The following is a 19,051-nucleotide window of genomic DNA, read 5'->3' as shown; positions in this document are numbered from 1 at the left end:
TTCAGGATCTACAACAGGACAAAACATTGACAGAGGGGGACCGTACAACACCTTCAGGATCTACAACAGGACAAAACATTGACAGAGGGGGACCGTACAACACATTCAGGATCTACACCAGGACAACACATTGACAGAGGGGGACCGTACAACAAATTCAGGATCTACAACAGGACAAAACATTGACAGAGGGGGACCGTACAACACCTTCAGGATCTACAACAGGACAAAACATTGACAGAGGGGACCGCACAACACCTTCAGGATCTACAACAGGACAAAAAATTGACAGAGGGGGACCGTACAACAAATTCAGGATCTACATCAAGACAAAACATTGACAGAGAGGGACTGTACAACACATTTAGAATATTTAGCACAAGGGAAGTTACCAGGGTGAACAAAATATTGATGATTTGTAACAGATTAACACAAATGTGTATGAATGAGCTTTGCTTCAAATTAATCAGATGTACATATATGAAATCCTCACTTAGTTTCGGGCTAATATGTGATACGATAAGTCTACAAGTTTTCCGACAAACAATAAATGACATTACAGGACACAATTTAACAAAATATGTATAACAGCTCTACTATCATCATCACATAAACTTTGACAAACAGAAAATGCAGCATTTTAAAGAGAATCAATTAGGATGATAGATACCTTGTCATTGTCCATTGCAAAATCCTCTGCTGTACGACCTCGCGGACACTTGTCCTTCGTCACCATCTCATCTTTGTCCTTTTCATCCTCATTTTCATTCTCCGAGCCCTCTTCGTCGTAGTCCATGTTCTCAATCTTTGGATCAGCCCCGGCAGCCATGAGGAGCGCTACCATACCAATGTTTTGTCGGCCACAAGCCACATGAAGTGCTGTGTTGCCATCAAAACATGTTGCATTGACAGCTGCTTTGGCCTGTAATGAGTTCAAAGGGCAATTGTGTAGTCAAACTGTAGTAACGGGAGACAACTCAAACATACTGTGTAAATAGGTTGCTTTCCCATATTGGGCCTGAAATGGTTCAAGTGGTGCAGAAATATTACCCAAAAACTTGAACCTGAACTGTGCCAAATTTAAAGGCAGGGCTAGAAAAGCAAAGTTTCAGAGTTTTATGACAATTAAATATTAATATATCAAGAATAATGTGTTTTTCTTTCATGCATGCACTAAATATTATATCATTTCATGAAAGACACATGTGAATCAATATTGTTTTGTGGACAGTCAGCATTTCAGTTTTTGTCAGGGATTTCTGGGCGCCTCGATAATTCTAGGGTGAACCTCGGTTAAGATCTGAGCCTGTTGTTTCCTTTTCAGGGTCAGCTAGTAGAAATGGTTGAACCTGATATGTGAAAAAGACCTTAGACTGTGCAAAAGTAGTCAACTCAGGTATTCACCTCCAATAAATTAGACTTTTTTGAAGTTACACTGCAGTCAGGGGAGATAACTCAAGCTATAGGTTTTATACACTAGGTTGGGTGATATTAAATTACCAAACAAGGATTGATTTTACTTGCAGTTCCTTTTACCTCTATATGAACAGTGCACATACCTCCAGAAGTAGCCAGCCTGCAATGGAAAGGTCGTCATTGCCTGCTGCATAGTGGATAGCCGACCGACCACTTTTGCCGTCGGCCATGTTCACGTCAGCCTTGCCCTTCATCAACAGCTTCATGGACGTCAAGTCCTGGTTTTGGGCAGAGATGTGAAGTGGAGTCAAACCTGTGGAAATTATCAGAGAGGAATGTGTAACAATTGTCTCATTATCGTTCAGCAAAATACAAGACAATTTCATCGTAACCTTTGTGTCATATTGATATCTACTGTACACATGTTGTGATGACATTATATGTATATGTGTTGTCCTATGTACATAAACGTTATGAATGTCCTGTATCTGTAACATGACCTTACACATCTGCAAAAAGCATGCTGACCACTGTCCAGCATGTATGTCATGGAGTACCCTGTCACTTTCTATCCTCATTCATGCCACTGCTAGAAACTCAGATCTTCATTATAGCTGGAATCGTACTTGTGAAAGCACACCTAGCCCTATACACCTACAGACTATATGCTGTACCTGTGGAGGTCAAGAGGCAAGAGACGAAAATACATTAACCATGTGTTTCTATTGTCCTCAACCTTAAGTAGCTGATCTGATAAGCTCATTAAATCAGTAATCAACTATTGACATTTTATTATAAATATTCTTCTCTAAGATGTTTTGGCATTATATGCCAAATTTATTCTCAATTTTTGCAATGCTTACTGCTTCCATTTTACACAGGTATGGATTATGTCAAATTAAAGAATACTTCAAATTTGATTTGGAAATTGGGCATGCTGTTTATCAAATATGTACCATCGATGTTCTTGATGTCGAGTTCCGGGAAGGGTAGCTGCCTGCTGACCCGTGGTCGGATGTATTTCAGCATTGCTGCAAGACACTTGTCTCTTTTGTGAAGGGAAGCCAAATGAGCCGCAGTGTTACCATGACGATCCAGCACTGTAGGCTCTGCCCCGGCCTTTAGCAGGGCATCGACCACTCCCTCCTGGCCAGTTATCACAGCAAGATGTAATGGTGTCTGTAAAAGTGTTTTATAATTTTGTATTTTATGCAGTGTTTGGATTAATATTTAAAATTATTCTTGTTTACTGTATAAATGATTTTAGAATCGTTAAACACTTAATCTAAAATATTTTAATATTATGATTTCAAAAATATCATTCTTTAATTTCAACTCTTAGATTTTACAATCCAACGTAAAACACCAAATAGTACGAAATGTTTGGAAAACAGTACATTCATTCATATTTGATATCCAATTGTATAGAAGTCAATATTTAAATACTGTCCACAAAGTTTCCATGGTGAAGCAACAGGACAGAACTGTGTACAGAGGTATTGTACCTGGAGTCTCCTATTGTGGACATTTATCTTAGACTGGGCGTTAGGCAAGGTTTCCATGACATCCAGCAAGTTGTGGATCACCTCAAGCTGGTGATTAATGATACAGGTGTGCAGTGGTCTGAAATAATGTTATTTTATTATCAAATTATTACATTCATTATTCAAGAATATATGATACCTTACACATGTACATTATACCAGTGATTTAGGTGTCAAGATTCATTCCCTTTAAAAAAGATAGATGTCGCTAGTGTCAAATATGCAATTCTACGTTAAGCAAACTTCGTAGTAGGCTCGATCTCCTAGACACCTGCGTTACCAAAAACATGTATCAAAAACTCAAACATTATCTAATACATTAGAATTACCTGAATGTATCAATACAGATATTTTATGTACCTTTTAAACGTCATACTGTAAAAGCATAATATTTCGTTGGGGATTTAATTCTTTTTGTTTTTGTTTTTGTTTTTTTTAAACCACGAAATATAATCCCAACGAAATTTTAAACACACGAAATATTAACTAAACAAAAAATATTAATAAGCTATTAATTTCATTACAAATCCATGGTGTATTTAAATTTAGACACAAGTCAAGATTACCAGGTGACAGTGTGATTATCATCACAGGCACAGAGGTAAACACTTATAACACCAGCATGTCAATCAAGTGTTATATTTGTAACACAGTTATTGTTACACAGGTACTTCAGCACATATAAATAGTTACAGGCAGTTCATCCATTACTTATACAGAAGCTATTTAGCGTGGGCTTGTTTGACAACACTGATTTTCAAATCAACCGACACTTTCTCAATCTCTACTCCTTCTCGTATCTACGAAGACACCTTTGCCGCATACCACTCGACAACTTTTTGTTTTGATAAAAAAAACACAGGGTATTAAAATATTGATTCCACGAAATATAATCCCAACGAATTTTTCCACATACAAAAACAATGAAATTTAACCCCAACGAAAATATATGCTTTTACAGTATCCATTCAATGACCAGGTACACATCACCATTCTTATAATATTTTACATGTTTAGGGAAACTCTTTCGGAAAGTAATGTCAAGTCGTTGAACCAATGCCACTGTATCAGTTGGTTCCAATATCTCTTGCCTGGATACCACCAAGTACAAAGGGTGATTGAATATTTAAAAGGGAATAACTATGATAATTCATCGCAATATGCTTGGGATATATTTTTCAGCTCATTACTTGTGTTTATCAGTTTCATCAAAGTAGTGGCCTCCTTCAGGACAACATTCAGGTGAAATTCGATCTTGTGGCACTAAAAATTCAGTTCTACTTTATTCACTACACTTATATATCTAGTTTCATTACCACAAATCTAAAACCAGGGAAATTACTCGAGTTATCATTCTATTTGGCCCAGGTGGGGGACAACTATGTAATGTTAATTTTCTGTGAAGCTGTAGTTTTATCAAACTTACATATCTCCGTCCTCGTCTGCGATACAGGTGAGGTACCTCTGTACGGTGAGAAGCTGGCGAATGTCTCCCGTAGCTGCATATAGCTGTATGGCCTTGGCCGTTCTATCTGCCATCTTCAGAGCATGGTCTGCCTCAGTTTGAACTGTCAATCATAAAACCAACCTCACATAACTAGCTTTCCCGGTCAAAACTTGGGTAGGACATAACAATTCATATTATTACTAATAGGAATTTATGTAATTTTGATTAAAAGCAAAATTGACTTTGTTTCTATTATTAAATTCTCAGTGAGGATATTTTAATACACTAGGTATCATTGAAGACAAATTTCGAGGATATGCAAATCCTGCACGTTAGGGACTTAATGTGTAAATACAAGAACACCTTGCAATAATGACGTTGTTTGACATTATGAAAGGGTTTGATATCATTCCAAAGGACAAACACACAAGTACTCTGAAGAAAAAATGTAAGAGGAAAATAGGATATTGAAATATGCTGGCGGCAAAAGAGGTGGCAAATGAAACAAAGGACACTATACCAGCTACACCAATTTTTCACAGAACAAAGACATAATTTCTGTCAAAACACAATCACAGCACAAAACTGAAGTCACAGACAGGAACCTACCAGACACATGAACAGGAGGGTGACCTGCTGGATAGCTGTGGGATTTGCGTACACGCTGTACAGGTTGACCTGCTCCCGATTTACTCTGCATCTTGATCATACCATCAACCATGTCATGTCCACTGACAGTCAGTGGAATCTGAGGAGGACATGTCCCAACGTCCCCGCTCACAGTCAGTGGAATAAGATCTGAATATATATCTAGTGTGTGTTTGTCTTCATTGACAGTAAATGGAATGCTTGTAATAGGCGAAGTGTCTCTCTCTGAGCCTCTTGTCATTAGGTTAGGGTTCATATACGGGTTGGTCGGAGCCATTAAGATCTGGCCCTGGTACTGGGTATTTGTACTGTACATGGTCGGTAGTTGTGCCACCTGCTGTGGGGTATGAGGTATCAACATGTGATGACTCTGGGATATCCCCATCTGATTATTGAGTGAGGTAGCCATATATGTGTTTTGGGCGAAGGTTTGTGGAACAGTAGTGTTGTGTGTATTGGGCATATACACGGTTTGGGGTGGGGTCATGCGTGTGTCGACAGGTGTGGTATAGACTGTGGTTTGGGGTGGGGTCATGCGTGTGTCGACAGGTGTGGTATAGACTGTGGTTTGGGGTATACCGAGGGGCGTTGTTTGTGGTATGGGTTGTTGGGGTAGCTGCCTATTGGTGAAGTAAGGGCCAACAATCTGACTTGGAGGTGGACAAGGCAGTGTGATGGCCGGTGGTGTATCGGTTTCCAAATCCTGATGAGTGTTAATGTGTTGTGTTGGTGGATGACGCCTCGTTGCTTTAGCCATAGGCCTGCTGGAAGAGGCAGGAGCTTCTGCAGGAGTAAAACATTCTCATATAATCTATATATATAATCTAATAAATAAGCTAATACACAGAATATTGAATATTGAGGTCAATAAAAATTATCAATTATTTTCACAAGTTTTCATATTGAAGTGATGCATGTTGAGGGAAAGGTTGGGGGTGTTCAGTCATCAATATCTGCTTTATTGCTTCTCTTTATATCAGTAATTATTTGGAAATTCTAAAAAAATAAGCACAACTTTGGTGCCTGCCAAAAATAAATGATGGATAAGGGAGGGTTGAAGAAGTGTTTGGTGTGATGTTTGAACACCTGTGAAAATAGTTGGCCTCTCATGATCAATGCAATATTATATTATTAGTTTCATATGAAAAGATAAGTCCAACATATTGTTTTATTACATTCAATTAATTTGCTAGGGAAATTGAAAAATAAAAGGCACAGAGGCCATGTTTGCCTCTGATCATTCCTTTTATATTAAGTCTAAACTAGTACGGCCATTCTTGAGGAGAAGCTTTTTTAATATTGAAAATGTTAATGGCATACCAGATGTCACATTCCAGCAATATCTCACTCCGTCAAATGAGCCAGGTTAAGTAAAACATAACAGAATTAAGAACACTGAATTGAATAAAACTGGCTTTCTTGAACAGGACCTACCTTCATCCTGATTGACAGTTGTGGGCATATTTCCTTGACTTTCGGACATAGAGTCTACAACAGATAGCACAGCCTCACTTTGGTATGTGTATATATACGTACATCACACTAATATTTATATTCATCACATTATGTACTGTGCTTTCTAGTGAATATACCCATGTCATATTTTTTTGCGTATTAACCAATGTAATATGACCTATCAGCCCTGTGATTGGTTGTAAGTTTCAATTGTTTCAATTGTGACGTCACGCCTAGGACAAGTACATGACGTCACAGACTTGGAAGATGGAGTCAAAATAACAGCTTTTTACATTTCAAGGTTGCATGAAAATTGTGGTTTTACACGNAACAGCTTTTTACATTTCAAGGCTGCATGAAAATTGTGGTTTTACACGAATAAATGCCACAAATACTGATTATGTGATAAAAAGGATCTGACACTCGTTTATATTTCATATGAAATTTATGAAACTCATAACAAAATTTGAGGCGAGCTAAAGTGAAAAAAATTTTTAGACTCGTTTCATAAATCTCATATGTAATGGAAACTCATGTAGTTGAGGAATCTGGTAGCAGACTCGTAACATAAACATTAATGTCCAAATAAAAAAATATCTCAACATAAAAAAAGGTCAGTCTTTGGGCCTGCCCCTGATAAAAAAAATCTATTTGTGATCAATTTTACAAAAAGTTTCAACTTTAAAAACAGGTTCCAGTTCCTGAATAAATACATTTTCAAATCAAACCATAAGCTTTCCAGTAAGTGTATTCAACAAATTATATCAAACACTGGTGTGTTGTAAAACCAAGCTCTGTTCGCCATTTATATAAATATTAATGAGCAAGGACACAAAAGATATTCTCTTACTTCCATTGACAAAGAAACTGCCACTGCCTCCCCGCTGTTTGTCACCACCCCCGGAGCCAAAGTTGCCACCCCCAGGGTATATGGGCAAAATCTTCTTTCTTTTCTTACGAATGTCATCCATATCTATGAAATGAAAAAAGACTTATTAATAACAGAATTACAAACATCACAGAAATATGATATCTTTACAGATGTTTTGTCACTTCTACAGCTACAGTATATAAAGATAAAATACAAGACTGACCTTTAACTTCGGACTGAAGATCAAGGTCAGTTAACATGCACATTTTGACGATAAGATGAAAGCATACCAAGTGTCATCGAAATTCCTTTTTGATCAAATTTTTTGAGCTATTTACACCTAATTTATTTCCTGAACATTTAATTCTGTAAAGTTATTGACAAGACACATACAGAGTGGCTAAATGTTATTTGACCTGACCGTATTTTACATTTGACTTTTATTTATTTTACATGTACGTTTATTATGTGACAGCTAAAGTCACCTGACAATAGTGCTCACACATTCAAGTCATTTAACCCACTCACCCCTAAAGTCACATTTGAACCTTACCAAATCAAAGTCTGGGCAGGTCCAGTTTAAATATCTAGGGGTGAATGAGTAAACATGCCATGTAATTAAAATATCATATTAAAACCTTGACCTTATCTATCATGCTGGTCAGGCTTGGGAAATCAATAACTCAGGCAAGTGATGTAAATCTATAACATCTGCCTTCCACTGAAGATAAAAACATTCCTTTTTTAACCTTTAATATTTTTTTAATTTTTGAGTCAGTGTAAAAGGCAAAATATTGACAGCCATTTTTAAAATAGCAACAAGAAACATAAATTTGTGAGTTGCTTCCCTTAGACCATCTTATAATACACTGTAGATGCTGTAGACATTGCACGATTTATCTACATCCTCCTCCTAGGTGTTTTGTGTCCAAACAAATGACCAAAGGACCAAGGGAAATCCAGATATTTTTTCCAGACAGGTAAAAGGCAGAATGATACCCTAACTTGTCTAATTATTTTGACAATATACTGAGCAGAGGTGCCTATTGCGACCCTATAGTGTGAAGCTGACCATGGGGTAAGGGTTTTGAAAGTAATATGTAAGATACTGAATTAGTATTCTTATATGGGTCTAGTTATATTTATGTTTACAGATTTCAATGAAACATCTTCAGCAATGCAACATGCCTTACGTCGTAACAATTAACTGCATTGGTAGCATAGTTAATGCACGTGTACACAATTAAAAACAATGCAAGTGTACAAAGAAAGAATTTTGACACTGGAATGCTTCTGAAGAATAACAAGAAAAACAGATCGTAGATCCTGACAAAAACAGGATCTTTAACAGTACCGGTAACTATACGTTTTTGGAGCAAAGTATCGGCTATAGGGACAATGATACAACTTACCGATGTTCTGAGGGTAGTAGGTGAAAGACTTGGGGTCACTGCTCTCCGAATCCGACTTGCGTTGTAACATAATCAGCACATTCACTGCTCTGTCTATTGTTGGGTCTTTGTATGGTGGAGTTTTGAAGACAATAGCATACTGATTTGTAAGGAAATAAAAGAATAAAAATTACTCATAATAATAATTAATTTCTGTTCTTTTCTATAGAACAGTGATTAAAGTAGAAGGTCTCTCTCCAACTGCTCTTCAGTTAATTTCACATTCAAAAACCCAACTTGGAGAATCAATATTTTGACCAACATCTGATCAGAGGTCATTGATAGCTATACAAATATCATAAGACCTGTTTAGTAAGAACACAAGTTGGGGCTCAAAACATGATGACACAAGTTTCCCCCAACTCTGTGCCTACTAGACCACAGGGGCTCAAACAAAGTGAATGCTCTCAACATCAAGGCTGCCTCAGGACAATTTTTTTTATTCTTTGCAACATAAAAAATAAATAAAATAATGTTATTACCCTTCTTCATCTGAGAAGGTGTTCTACCGTGGTGGGCTCTAGCCTGGCTTGTAGAATTTATATTGGAGCTAGTGAAAAGTTTCAATATTTCCTATGAAAAGTATACGTGTAGGTCGGGTTGGTAAAATTGTTCAAAATCTGCCTGCAGGCTACAACTTTAAATACATAAATATACCCCTGGCTGTTCTCAAACACTATCTTATTACATTCTGAACAAATCTAATTTTTAGATTGCAACTTTGTTTCTATTCAACACAAAGTATATTTATCATGAATGAAAAGATGAAAACTTCCTCAAACATTCACTTTGCATATTTTAAAATCAAACATTCAAAGCTAAGCAAGAAAATTGATCAATGAAAATAATAAACAGTATTGATTGATATTTCCTCATTAAAGTAACACCACTGCACAATTTTAAGAAATATCTACCAGATATTTTTATTCCAAAATAAAAACAGTGGCAAAAACAGGAACAAGTATTAAACCTTTGAGAAACACTGAAACAAGGATAAGAACTTAGATAAGAACAGAGAGAATACAATTTTTGACAAAAACATGAATATTCTGCTTTATTACTGACCTGTCTGTGAACATCAAAAGGTCCAAAGGTACCATACGCTTCCCACGTCACATTTCCTTCCTCATCTTGCTCCACGAATCTCACTGAGATGTCATCTGCAGGTACATAAGGCACTGATCATATACCATTCAAACTGAGATATCTAGCTTGTAGTTTTAAAGCATGAAGAAAATGTGCCAAGTGGCAACACTGAGTTGCAAGCCTGGGACACACAGATCTACTTTGTCAGGAATAAATTATATTTACCTTAGCATATAATATATCAATACAATACAATCATAAAAATAACAATGTACTATTTTTATAACCTTTTATTTTTGCTAAGTTGCTGCTAAGTTGCTACAAACATTAAAAGCTATAAGAACTTTTATTGATTTCTTGTTGTCAGCAAAATGTCACTATTAACCCATTCATCCCTGAAATTTCTTAATGAACTATTCCAACCTTTGAATTGGAAGAGTTCAAATGTGTCTTCAGGGGTGAATGAGGTAAAATTAATACTGGAGGAAATGAACTACGTACATACGATCACAGATAACAGTAACAGTGTGTAAAACATGAATGCTCTAGATCTATTTATTAGATAATTAAAGAAGGAAAATATTGTTATCGAGGTAAAAAAAGCAAGCGCTTTAATGTACAAGCCATCTTCATATGGCCTTTAAAGCTGTTACTATATATTGACAAGAAATGCGGTCCTTTTAATATCTTTGTCAAGATATACACAAGCTTACATGTACTTGACAACTTCTTATACTCTTAGCTGTTGCGAGGACACAAAACCCTAAAGAAACAAACAATGCATATACATAATGTACAACAATAGTTTACATACTAACACACTTCACATCTTTGTATCTCAGATCCAACAGAGTATCAAGTTACCTTTCTGCACTTTCTCACACAACAAGAACACTTCCTCATTGCCAGTACAACAGCCTCCATATTTGTCCATGCGACAGATTTTGAGGGCGTTGGCGCCTGGTGACTCTGAAAAACAGAAAAAATAAGAATATCAAATTAAGGAAAATAATGATAAAACATATTACTTGTAGTTTAAATACAAGTGGATAGTATTTTCACAAAAGTTTAGGCCCAAAAATATGTGCGTTTCCTGTTTCTACTGGAAAATAATTAGGGTCATTAGGTAGACAAATTTGTTTTGAAAATATTTTTTCTATGCTGATATAGAGCAGGAGTTCTGACTTTAACAATGCTTATCACTAAATGCCAATAAAAACTTCAAGGTAGGCACAAAAATCTAGGGTTGGTAGGGAAACCAGAAACACATTTTTGTTTTGCCTTAGCATTGTTTCTGATGATTCTATTTCCTTATTTGCTATAAAAGTATGAAAGCAGTACTTGGCAATTTGTTTCACAAAGATCAAAAGGTTCACACTGATTACTACCAGAGGTACATGTACGATCAAAGGAATGAATCAGAAAATAACAGCTGTTGACAGATAAATACATGGTGGTTAGTGCATGTTTATGATATTCTTCCTGTATCATTTATCTACCCAGTTCTTTGTGTACGAGTCCTTTTCATTGATCTTTCTACTACAACTTGTTGCACACACACAATGTAATCATTTCAGTGCCTATTATGTAGCCCTGTTCCCAGTTCGTGGGAAAGTCTTCCTAGTTTGTCACTTGACTTCTGACTTCCCATGAAACATGATCACTATGCCTAACAAACCAGGGCGATATTTGACAACAACTGAAGAGAGATTCTCTTGATAAGTTATCTTTTAGCTGTAAGTAGATGATTATCAAAATGAATCAGAGTTATTCAAATTAATATTTCCTAGACTGCATTCATCATTACCTAAGGAGGAAAATTCAAAATTAAGAAAGAAAATATTTATTTAGTTACTAAAGACATATATGCATACAAATGGTGCTTTGAAAGTTACATGAAAAGATGAAATTTAATTCACTGAATTATTCACTGTTCGTGCATTTCTGTGAAGCAGATTGCTGAACACAGACATGACATGCAAAATTCTACATTTTAATCTTTCAATACAAAAATTCGAGCTTTGAAATGCACCTGGGCAATGTTTTTGAAACATGAAACTATATCTTGATCCAAAGAATTAAAAAAACTTAGGAATACTTACTGCTATCATATATTGGGTTGGAGAGAACGGAGGGTAGCAGACGATTAAACAAGCCAGTCTCATCTCGGAGGTAGGCCTGGAAACATAACTTCACCACATTCAGCTGCATTTCCTTGGCTAGCTTCTCCGACTGTGTCTTAGCTTGTTTGATGTCTTCCACTAGATTTAGTAACAATCATAAATTAATTAAAATGAAACACTATTGTCGGTAATATTCACAGAGAATTTAATTTTGCTATATTCACAAAAATAGTGCGAAATTAAATACAAAGCTAATATTAATACCATGTACAATAATATGGGTATAAATATGATTAAATAGATATTGATAAAGAAAAAAAAAGTTCACCCATTTACTGTCAAAAAAAGACGATAAAACAACAATTCAATACAACATTTTACAATACTTTTAAAAAATAAATCTCATCAACCAAACACAAGGGTACTCAAATGAGCCTGATTTATTTTTATCTGACAATGTTGCATGAAATTTAATCCCTGCAAACTAGTTCTGATCAGGCAACCAGTAAATATTAGCCCTGTGAAATTAACAACTATACATGCACAGTATATACATACAGCATGTCAAAGACATGATCTTATTTATATATACATGTGTATTATATATTACTATCAAGATACATAACATAACACCAATGAGTTATAACCAATTTAGCATTGTCTACATCAAGTACTAGGGCAATTCAACATATCGTATAAATGTCTAATATAGCATACCGGTAAACAAAATATGTGTATGTTCTTTATTTATAAGCAATAAAATTGTCTTAAATCTCTGAGAAAAATGCTTGAGTTAATGAGGAGTAAGCTACTGGAAACCATACTGTCAAATGTCGGAGTCTCTATGTTTGATTTTTTCATCTGGTTTAGTGCGAAGTCCTCTTTTCTTTTGACTTAATTTCTAAAAAGAAAGGCTTACTTGTCAGGTCTGCCTGGGCATTGAGGTCGCCGAGTTTGACAAGTTTGTCAAGTTTAATGGACTCCAAGATCCTCTGTTCTATCACCTCTGATGCCTTCCTCCGCGTCACATGCTGGACACACAGGTTAGGAAACCTTCATCGAAACAAATCGTATGCTACAATTAACTTATAAATATTTAAACGAACCTTGATGTCTTGAACATTCGACTTATTGCGGACATTTTGGTTTGTTTGTGTTTTACGTCCTATTTACAGCTATGGTCATTTAAGGAAGTGCCAGGTTTTGGTGGCGGAGGAATTTATCCGAAAGCCAGAGTTTCCGGAGAAAAACCACCGACCTACGGCCAGACCTGGCGACTTTACCACCCAGACCTCGATCTTGCGACCCAGTGCCGTGGTGGAGGGCTAGTGGTAGCAGAATGTCAGACGCCTTAACCACTCGGACATATAATTGTATCTCTACCTATAAGCCATATCCTTTTATTTATGACTTTTAACTTGAATATCTCGTTTACAAAGAATGCTTTTCGTAGTAGAAGTAAACCAGCAACATGAACATACAAGATGAAGCATTAAGTAATGAGAATATCTGACATGAACAGTGTGGTATATCCAAATGTAATTTCTGTGATGAATTTCAATTTGTATTGCCATTTTCAGAGAGTTGAAGCTAGACTAATAGGTATAAAAGAATCACATTATAGAGTTCAAAAGATTTTGATTTCAAAATAACCTTACAAAATCCAAACGTTTTCATCAGTTTACAGATTTAATGTCTCCGAGGCTAGACACATGTACATGTATGTAGTTAATATATGAATCACACAAGTAAGAGTGTTCACATATATTATTATTTACTATATTTTTGTCTCGCCCCTATGGATCAGATCAAAGTTACAGTTTAACAATGATTCAATTTTGGGTTGTTGTTCACATGTTTCATCAGTTATAAATAATGACACAGTCAGCTTGTTTTTATACCTTGAGATATACAGTGTAACTTACGTGAGAGAGTTTTGTCCGCCCTTTAATTCCACTATACAAGTTCCCCCGTTGCAGTTTCTGCCCACCAGTTTATGAGCATGAGGGCGAGGGATGACCTCATCTGTTACCAAGGTTACCACAACACGGGCAGGCCCATTGTAGTTCTTGATCTGTAACAATTATTTCATAATTACTAAATCTGATCCACTGATATAGATATATATAGGCAAGGATTGTAAATTGTTTGGGGATAATTGTGAATATCTATTCTTTAGTAATCTTAAGAAAATAGTTGCTCTCTATCAACTTAAATATTAAGTGCTAATAAAATTAAAAAGTTAACAAAAATACAAATATATAGTATAGGCAACAAAAATATCAAACAGTGACAGTACAGTATTTTAAACTTAAACCATTAAGTAATCTGGTCAATAACTTGTAAATGATATTTTCTACTTAGTTTAAATGTAACTTAAACTACTGAGTCCAGTGTTTGTTATGAGTTCAGTAGACCTACTTCCAAGCCAATTCGTGTATTTTAGAGAATGCCAAAAAAATATTTGGTAAGAAATTTGCCAGGATTGACCAGACCTGTGACTGCTGGCCATACACCCAAGGTCAGGTATACATGTATATAAGGCCACCAAGAGAAGCTGGAAGAGGGTCTTACAGTAATTTCACAATATTTACTTATACAACAGAATGAACCTTCTATAACAAGGATCTAAATGAAAACACACTTTCTGATACTTCATCTCTCTCAACATTCAATCTGGTAAACCACAACATCAAATTTTCATTGGAGGTCATGCGACCATGATCAGGTAAAACCACCAGGTGTAGCTGTTCTTGGATTTTGTAATGTAAATTATATATAACCCATACATTACAAACCTTAACTAATTGTATATAACCTATAGCTATACACTACAAAATGTAATTTATTGTATATGATCGACGTCCCATACACTACAAAATTAAATGTAATTTATTGTATATGACGTCCCAAACACTACAAAATGTAACTTATTGTATATAACCTATACACTACAAAATGTAATTTATTGTATATAACCCATACACTACAAAATGTAAATTATTGTATATGACGTCCGATAAACTACAAAATGTAATTTATTGTATATAACCCATACACTACAAACTGTAATTATTTGTATAGTCTCTATATATATGGGAGTCTTCTACCAACACTGACCTTAATAGCAGGGTAAGTCTTGCGGTACTTTTCACTTTTCTCTCCTTGCAAACCCCCGTGAGATGGACCCTCACATTCATAACGAAATCGAAATCCACGAGGTTGCGGTTGCTCTACAATCTCAATATGCGGCTCAGAGTCTGTAAAATAATAATCCACAAAATATTGTATGATTGAAATATACCACTATGACTTAAGACTGACAATCACAACCGACCTATGAACTTACAAGCATTTTGATTTACATACATATTATGAGACAAGAAGTTGTTATTAAACTATTTCAATGCTTTGCTGATGCATTTATAACATGTAAAATCCTTTAGTTCTAATGAAGTATCATTTACCAACTAAAAGGTCCTGCATGTGTTTAAGTTTGAATTGGTTGCCCCTTCCCTCTTTAATATCTTGAACTTGATCGAGATAATAATTGTTAATTGAGCACAATGTTATCTATCTGAAATTTGGAGACAATTTTTTCCCCACCAAGGTGAAAAACCAGCCTTGCTCAAGTCAAAATATTTCTTTAATGAGGGATTAGGGTCAATTGATTCAAGCACCTGTGAACAACAGCAAAGTTCCTGAAACATTATAAGAGATGTATGTTAAAACTGACCATCATCAAGCACCATCTGTGTAATGCTGTTCAGAGAAGTTTCGCCATTGGTCATCTTTTTGTTCTTTTTAACTTGGTACACTGTGTGTGGATCATTTTCAATGGCAAATTCATACTCGACCGAGTCAGACGTGTCTCCATCTCGGTCACTCATGCTGGTGTCACTGCACTCACTACAAACACAACAGATACAGTGCATTAAATTATATATCCTCAACATAAAATGACAGAGGTATTGTGGGAGGGAAAGAAAGCGTGGAGGGCTATATACATTAACGAAATACTGTCACAGTGGTGAAGCATATCTAATACAACATTATGGACTTAAGCTTCAACACTTTCAGTTCACCTGGTAGTATACACTGTAGCTCATATAGCTGGACTAAGCTTAAGGCCAATGACAAAGTTTTGCACACCTGACCTCATTCATTACAAAATCAAAAAAAAATAAAGAATATAAATGTTGTTGTTTAGGTGTAAGCATTAATTACCCACCCAGGTTCACTTGAACAGCCTGTGGTATAATTTTAAAGAATGTGTATATTGTATACATAGTCAGTATCAAGGTTGCCTCACTAGTGTAACATAGGTCATTATTTTGTTGATGCCATGCGTGCTAGAGATCAAACCTGGGACGTCTAGATATATAGCTATATATAGTCTGACACACTTCCAATTGAGCTATTAACGAGAAATTCTCCATATTGCTGAGTTGGTAGGAAGCAGCTAGTATTTCACCAGGGAGACATGTTCCCCATCTAGGAAAATGTATGTTCCAAGTTTCCAGGGATAAATATAGCAAAGCTCATGAAAGCAAAAATGAGTATTTATGTCAATATCTCTCGGTTCCCTACATGGGAACTAAGTTAATGTAACAAAAGACCATATTTTTAATGCTCTACTAGGGATCAAAACATGGACCTGTGTTTTACTAGTCTGATGTTTTACCAAATAAGGTAAAGGAACAAAATTCACCCTTGCCTAGTCAATATGAAGTAGTTATTGTTACCAGGACAATTGGAACTCCACTTTAGTTCAGCGGTACGGTCTCCATTTACAGAGCCAGGTCAATGGTTTTATTTCCAGTAAAAGCACATATTCTTTTCAATTCAGTACTTCCTTCCTAGTACAGACTGCTGTCATCCATCCTCCCTGTCCAATGAAATGGATATCCCTCTATGGGTAGTTTATGAACCTGGGTTGTGGTAAGTCTACTGGGGAAAAGGGGCTAATGCTGTCCATGATGTGCATACAAAGTGTCAAAGTTGCCTTACTAGTTTGAGCTAGACAAAATTCCCATTTAGCTTACCTAAAGGTTTAAGGGCATCTGACCGGTGGTTGTTAGGTTGATCCTGCAGTCAACCAAAGTATTCTTTGCACTACTTCCTTACCATTAATGTAATATAACTGGTCTATTTTAGGCTATAGGTTTAACGCAATTGTACTAAAACTGTCAGCATTTTTTTAATATGACTTTTCTCTGCCCTCAGCTCAATTAAACAATTACAAATAGGTGACGTATTGCATAGTTACATGATCCACTCCTACACAAAAAGGAACATTATTTCCCCCTTGTTATTGCCTCTCATTTGAACTGTTTTTTGGATGTGAACGTTGACCCAATAGCCCTAGTATAATATCAGACAGTGCCAATATGACAATATTTGTAAACAGCCGAAATATGGTATGTATTTATATAGCCTACATGTGACATTGACTACGGTTGCAGTCGGCGAAATGTCGTATTTCACAATGTGTTTTTAGTGCTTAATATACAGATATAAGGGGAAGGAACTTTGTCACTGTTTTGTTGATTATCGTTATATATAGCATCATGAAACAACACAGAACAAAAAATCACTTCAATGTTTGTAATTTAACCCAAATTATTGAGCATATGTTGAAACTATTTCGTTATCAACAAATTCATTACAACATGACCAGGATCTATTTTTGGACGCCCACCATCCATTTTAGAATTTATGGAAATTCCTGGAGATATTTCCTGTGACACGATATGGCGTTCTTATAGGACATTCATCATTTCGTCATTTCATTATCATACCTGTTGATACTTTAGATACTGGTACATTCCCGGAAACTTGTCAAAACATCCAGAAAACTAAATAAACCAGTCAGATCGGCTCATCAGTCGGTCGTCAACAAGCAAGATGGAAAATCCAACGTGGGGATTCCCCAGAACAAGTCTCATTGGTTAATCAAATCACGTGACTGATATTTTCCCCTCACCGCCTCTATCTGAATCCGGGCAGACTGCATGCGGACAATATGGTAACTGTCACCGGTAATTCAACTGAAGAAGTATCTGTTACTGTAGGTTCATTGATATCATTCAGCTAAAATATTACAAACTACTGTTAGTTGTCAATGTCACAATCAACACATTGAAGGCTTAACTAGGGGAAATAACTCCGTCAAGAGAAACGACTAAAACAGTTTTTTTCCTACCTAGGCTAACTTAAGTAAGATTTTTGTCAGTTATAAGCCTAATTTTCATAACTTTCAATTGACTTAAATAATTTTAACTTGTTGAATCTAGGCCTACTCGTACCTTGTAAAAGTAATCATAAGTAGTATAGACTAATAGAGCAGATTGGAGTTAATTTTTTAGGTCACCTGAGACAAAGTCTCAAGTGACCTATTGCGATCGCCTTTTTTTCCGGCGTCGTCCGTCGTGCGTCCATTTTTTACATTTTCGACTTCTTCTCCAAAACTCCTGAACCAATTTCAAGGAAACAAAAATAGTGACCGGTTTAGTCCAAAACCCCCAGCGGTCACACTAATTTGCGCCATAGGAGATTTAGCGCCATAATGTAAGTGTTATATCCACGAAATATTTCGATTTTTCGATTGGTATATTCATTTAACTTGTTTGGTAAAGTATCATTGAAAAAAAATGTGTACTTTGTTAGAAAATCGATCTTGATTACGAAGCACTTTTACACTAATTTGCGCCATACGTGTTTTTTCACGCCATAGCAAAATAAGAATTATTTTCAGCTAAAAACTGTTTTTTTCCTTTGGTATATGCATTAAACAGGTTTATTCTTAAACAAATGTTTATTAGGGCTTCGTATCGGAGATACGGATCACTCTGTCTGTCTGTCCGTCCACAAATTTTGTTCCTGGCTGATAACTTTGGTAATTATTATAACTGATGTCCTACATGAAACTTGGTCAAAATGTTCAGTTCACAAAAATACACATTGAGGTAAAAAGTCAAGGTCAAAGGTCACGGTCAAATTTTGCATCT

General features: G+C 35.9%; 2 protein-coding genes across 3 annotated transcripts in view; one reads left to right on the top strand and one right to left on the bottom strand.

Moving 5' to 3' along the window:
- LOC110456751 (nuclear factor NF-kappa-B p105 subunit-like) overlaps nt 1–17,988 on the bottom strand; it is a 21,940-nt gene extending 3,952 nt beyond the window's left edge. The window contains exons 1-17 of the mRNA XM_021507693.1: nt 17,843–17,988; nt 15,778–15,950; nt 15,162–15,301; nt 13,967–14,115; nt 12,961–13,094; nt 12,021–12,179; nt 10,783–10,887; nt 9,898–9,992; nt 8,794–8,932; nt 7,361–7,483; nt 6,490–6,543; nt 5,017–5,838; nt 4,387–4,528; nt 2,922–3,039; nt 2,373–2,595; nt 1,560–1,729; nt 671–922 (exon numbers count right to left, since the gene is read on the bottom strand). Of these exons, the coding sequence (XP_021363368.1) occupies nt 671–922; nt 1,560–1,729; nt 2,373–2,595; nt 2,922–3,039; nt 4,387–4,528; nt 5,017–5,838; nt 6,490–6,543; nt 7,361–7,483; nt 8,794–8,932; nt 9,898–9,992; nt 10,783–10,887; nt 12,021–12,179; nt 12,961–13,094; nt 13,967–14,115; nt 15,162–15,301; nt 15,778–15,931 (2,979 nt within the window). The 5' untranslated portion in view covers nt 15,932–15,950; nt 17,843–17,988. The remainder of the gene's footprint in view (nt 1–670; nt 923–1,559; nt 1,730–2,372; nt 2,596–2,921; nt 3,040–4,386; nt 4,529–5,016; nt 5,839–6,489; nt 6,544–7,360; nt 7,484–8,793; nt 8,933–9,897; nt 9,993–10,782; nt 10,888–12,020; nt 12,180–12,960; nt 13,095–13,966; nt 14,116–15,161; nt 15,302–15,777; nt 15,951–17,842) is intronic.
- A 42-nt stretch (nt 17,989–18,030) lies between these two features.
- Nucleotides 18,031–19,051, top strand: part of LOC110456749 (chondroitin sulfate N-acetylgalactosaminyltransferase 2-like) — a 60,725-nt gene continuing 59,704 nt past the window's right edge. For both annotated transcript variants that reach the window (XM_021507681.1, XM_021507680.1), the window contains exon 1: nt 18,031–18,111. The gene's annotated coding sequence lies outside the window, so the exon portion shown is untranslated. The remainder of the gene's footprint in view (nt 18,112–19,051) is intronic.

Source organism: Mizuhopecten yessoensis, unplaced genomic scaffold, assembly GCF_002113885.1.
Source record: "Mizuhopecten yessoensis strain PY_sf001 unplaced genomic scaffold, ASM211388v2 scaffold8841, whole genome shotgun sequence".
NCBI classification, from domain to species: domain Eukaryota; kingdom Metazoa; phylum Mollusca; class Bivalvia; order Pectinida; family Pectinidae; genus Mizuhopecten; species Mizuhopecten yessoensis.
The sequence above is the reverse complement of the archived record's forward strand: the minus strand, read 5'-3'. Positions and strand labels throughout refer to the sequence as shown.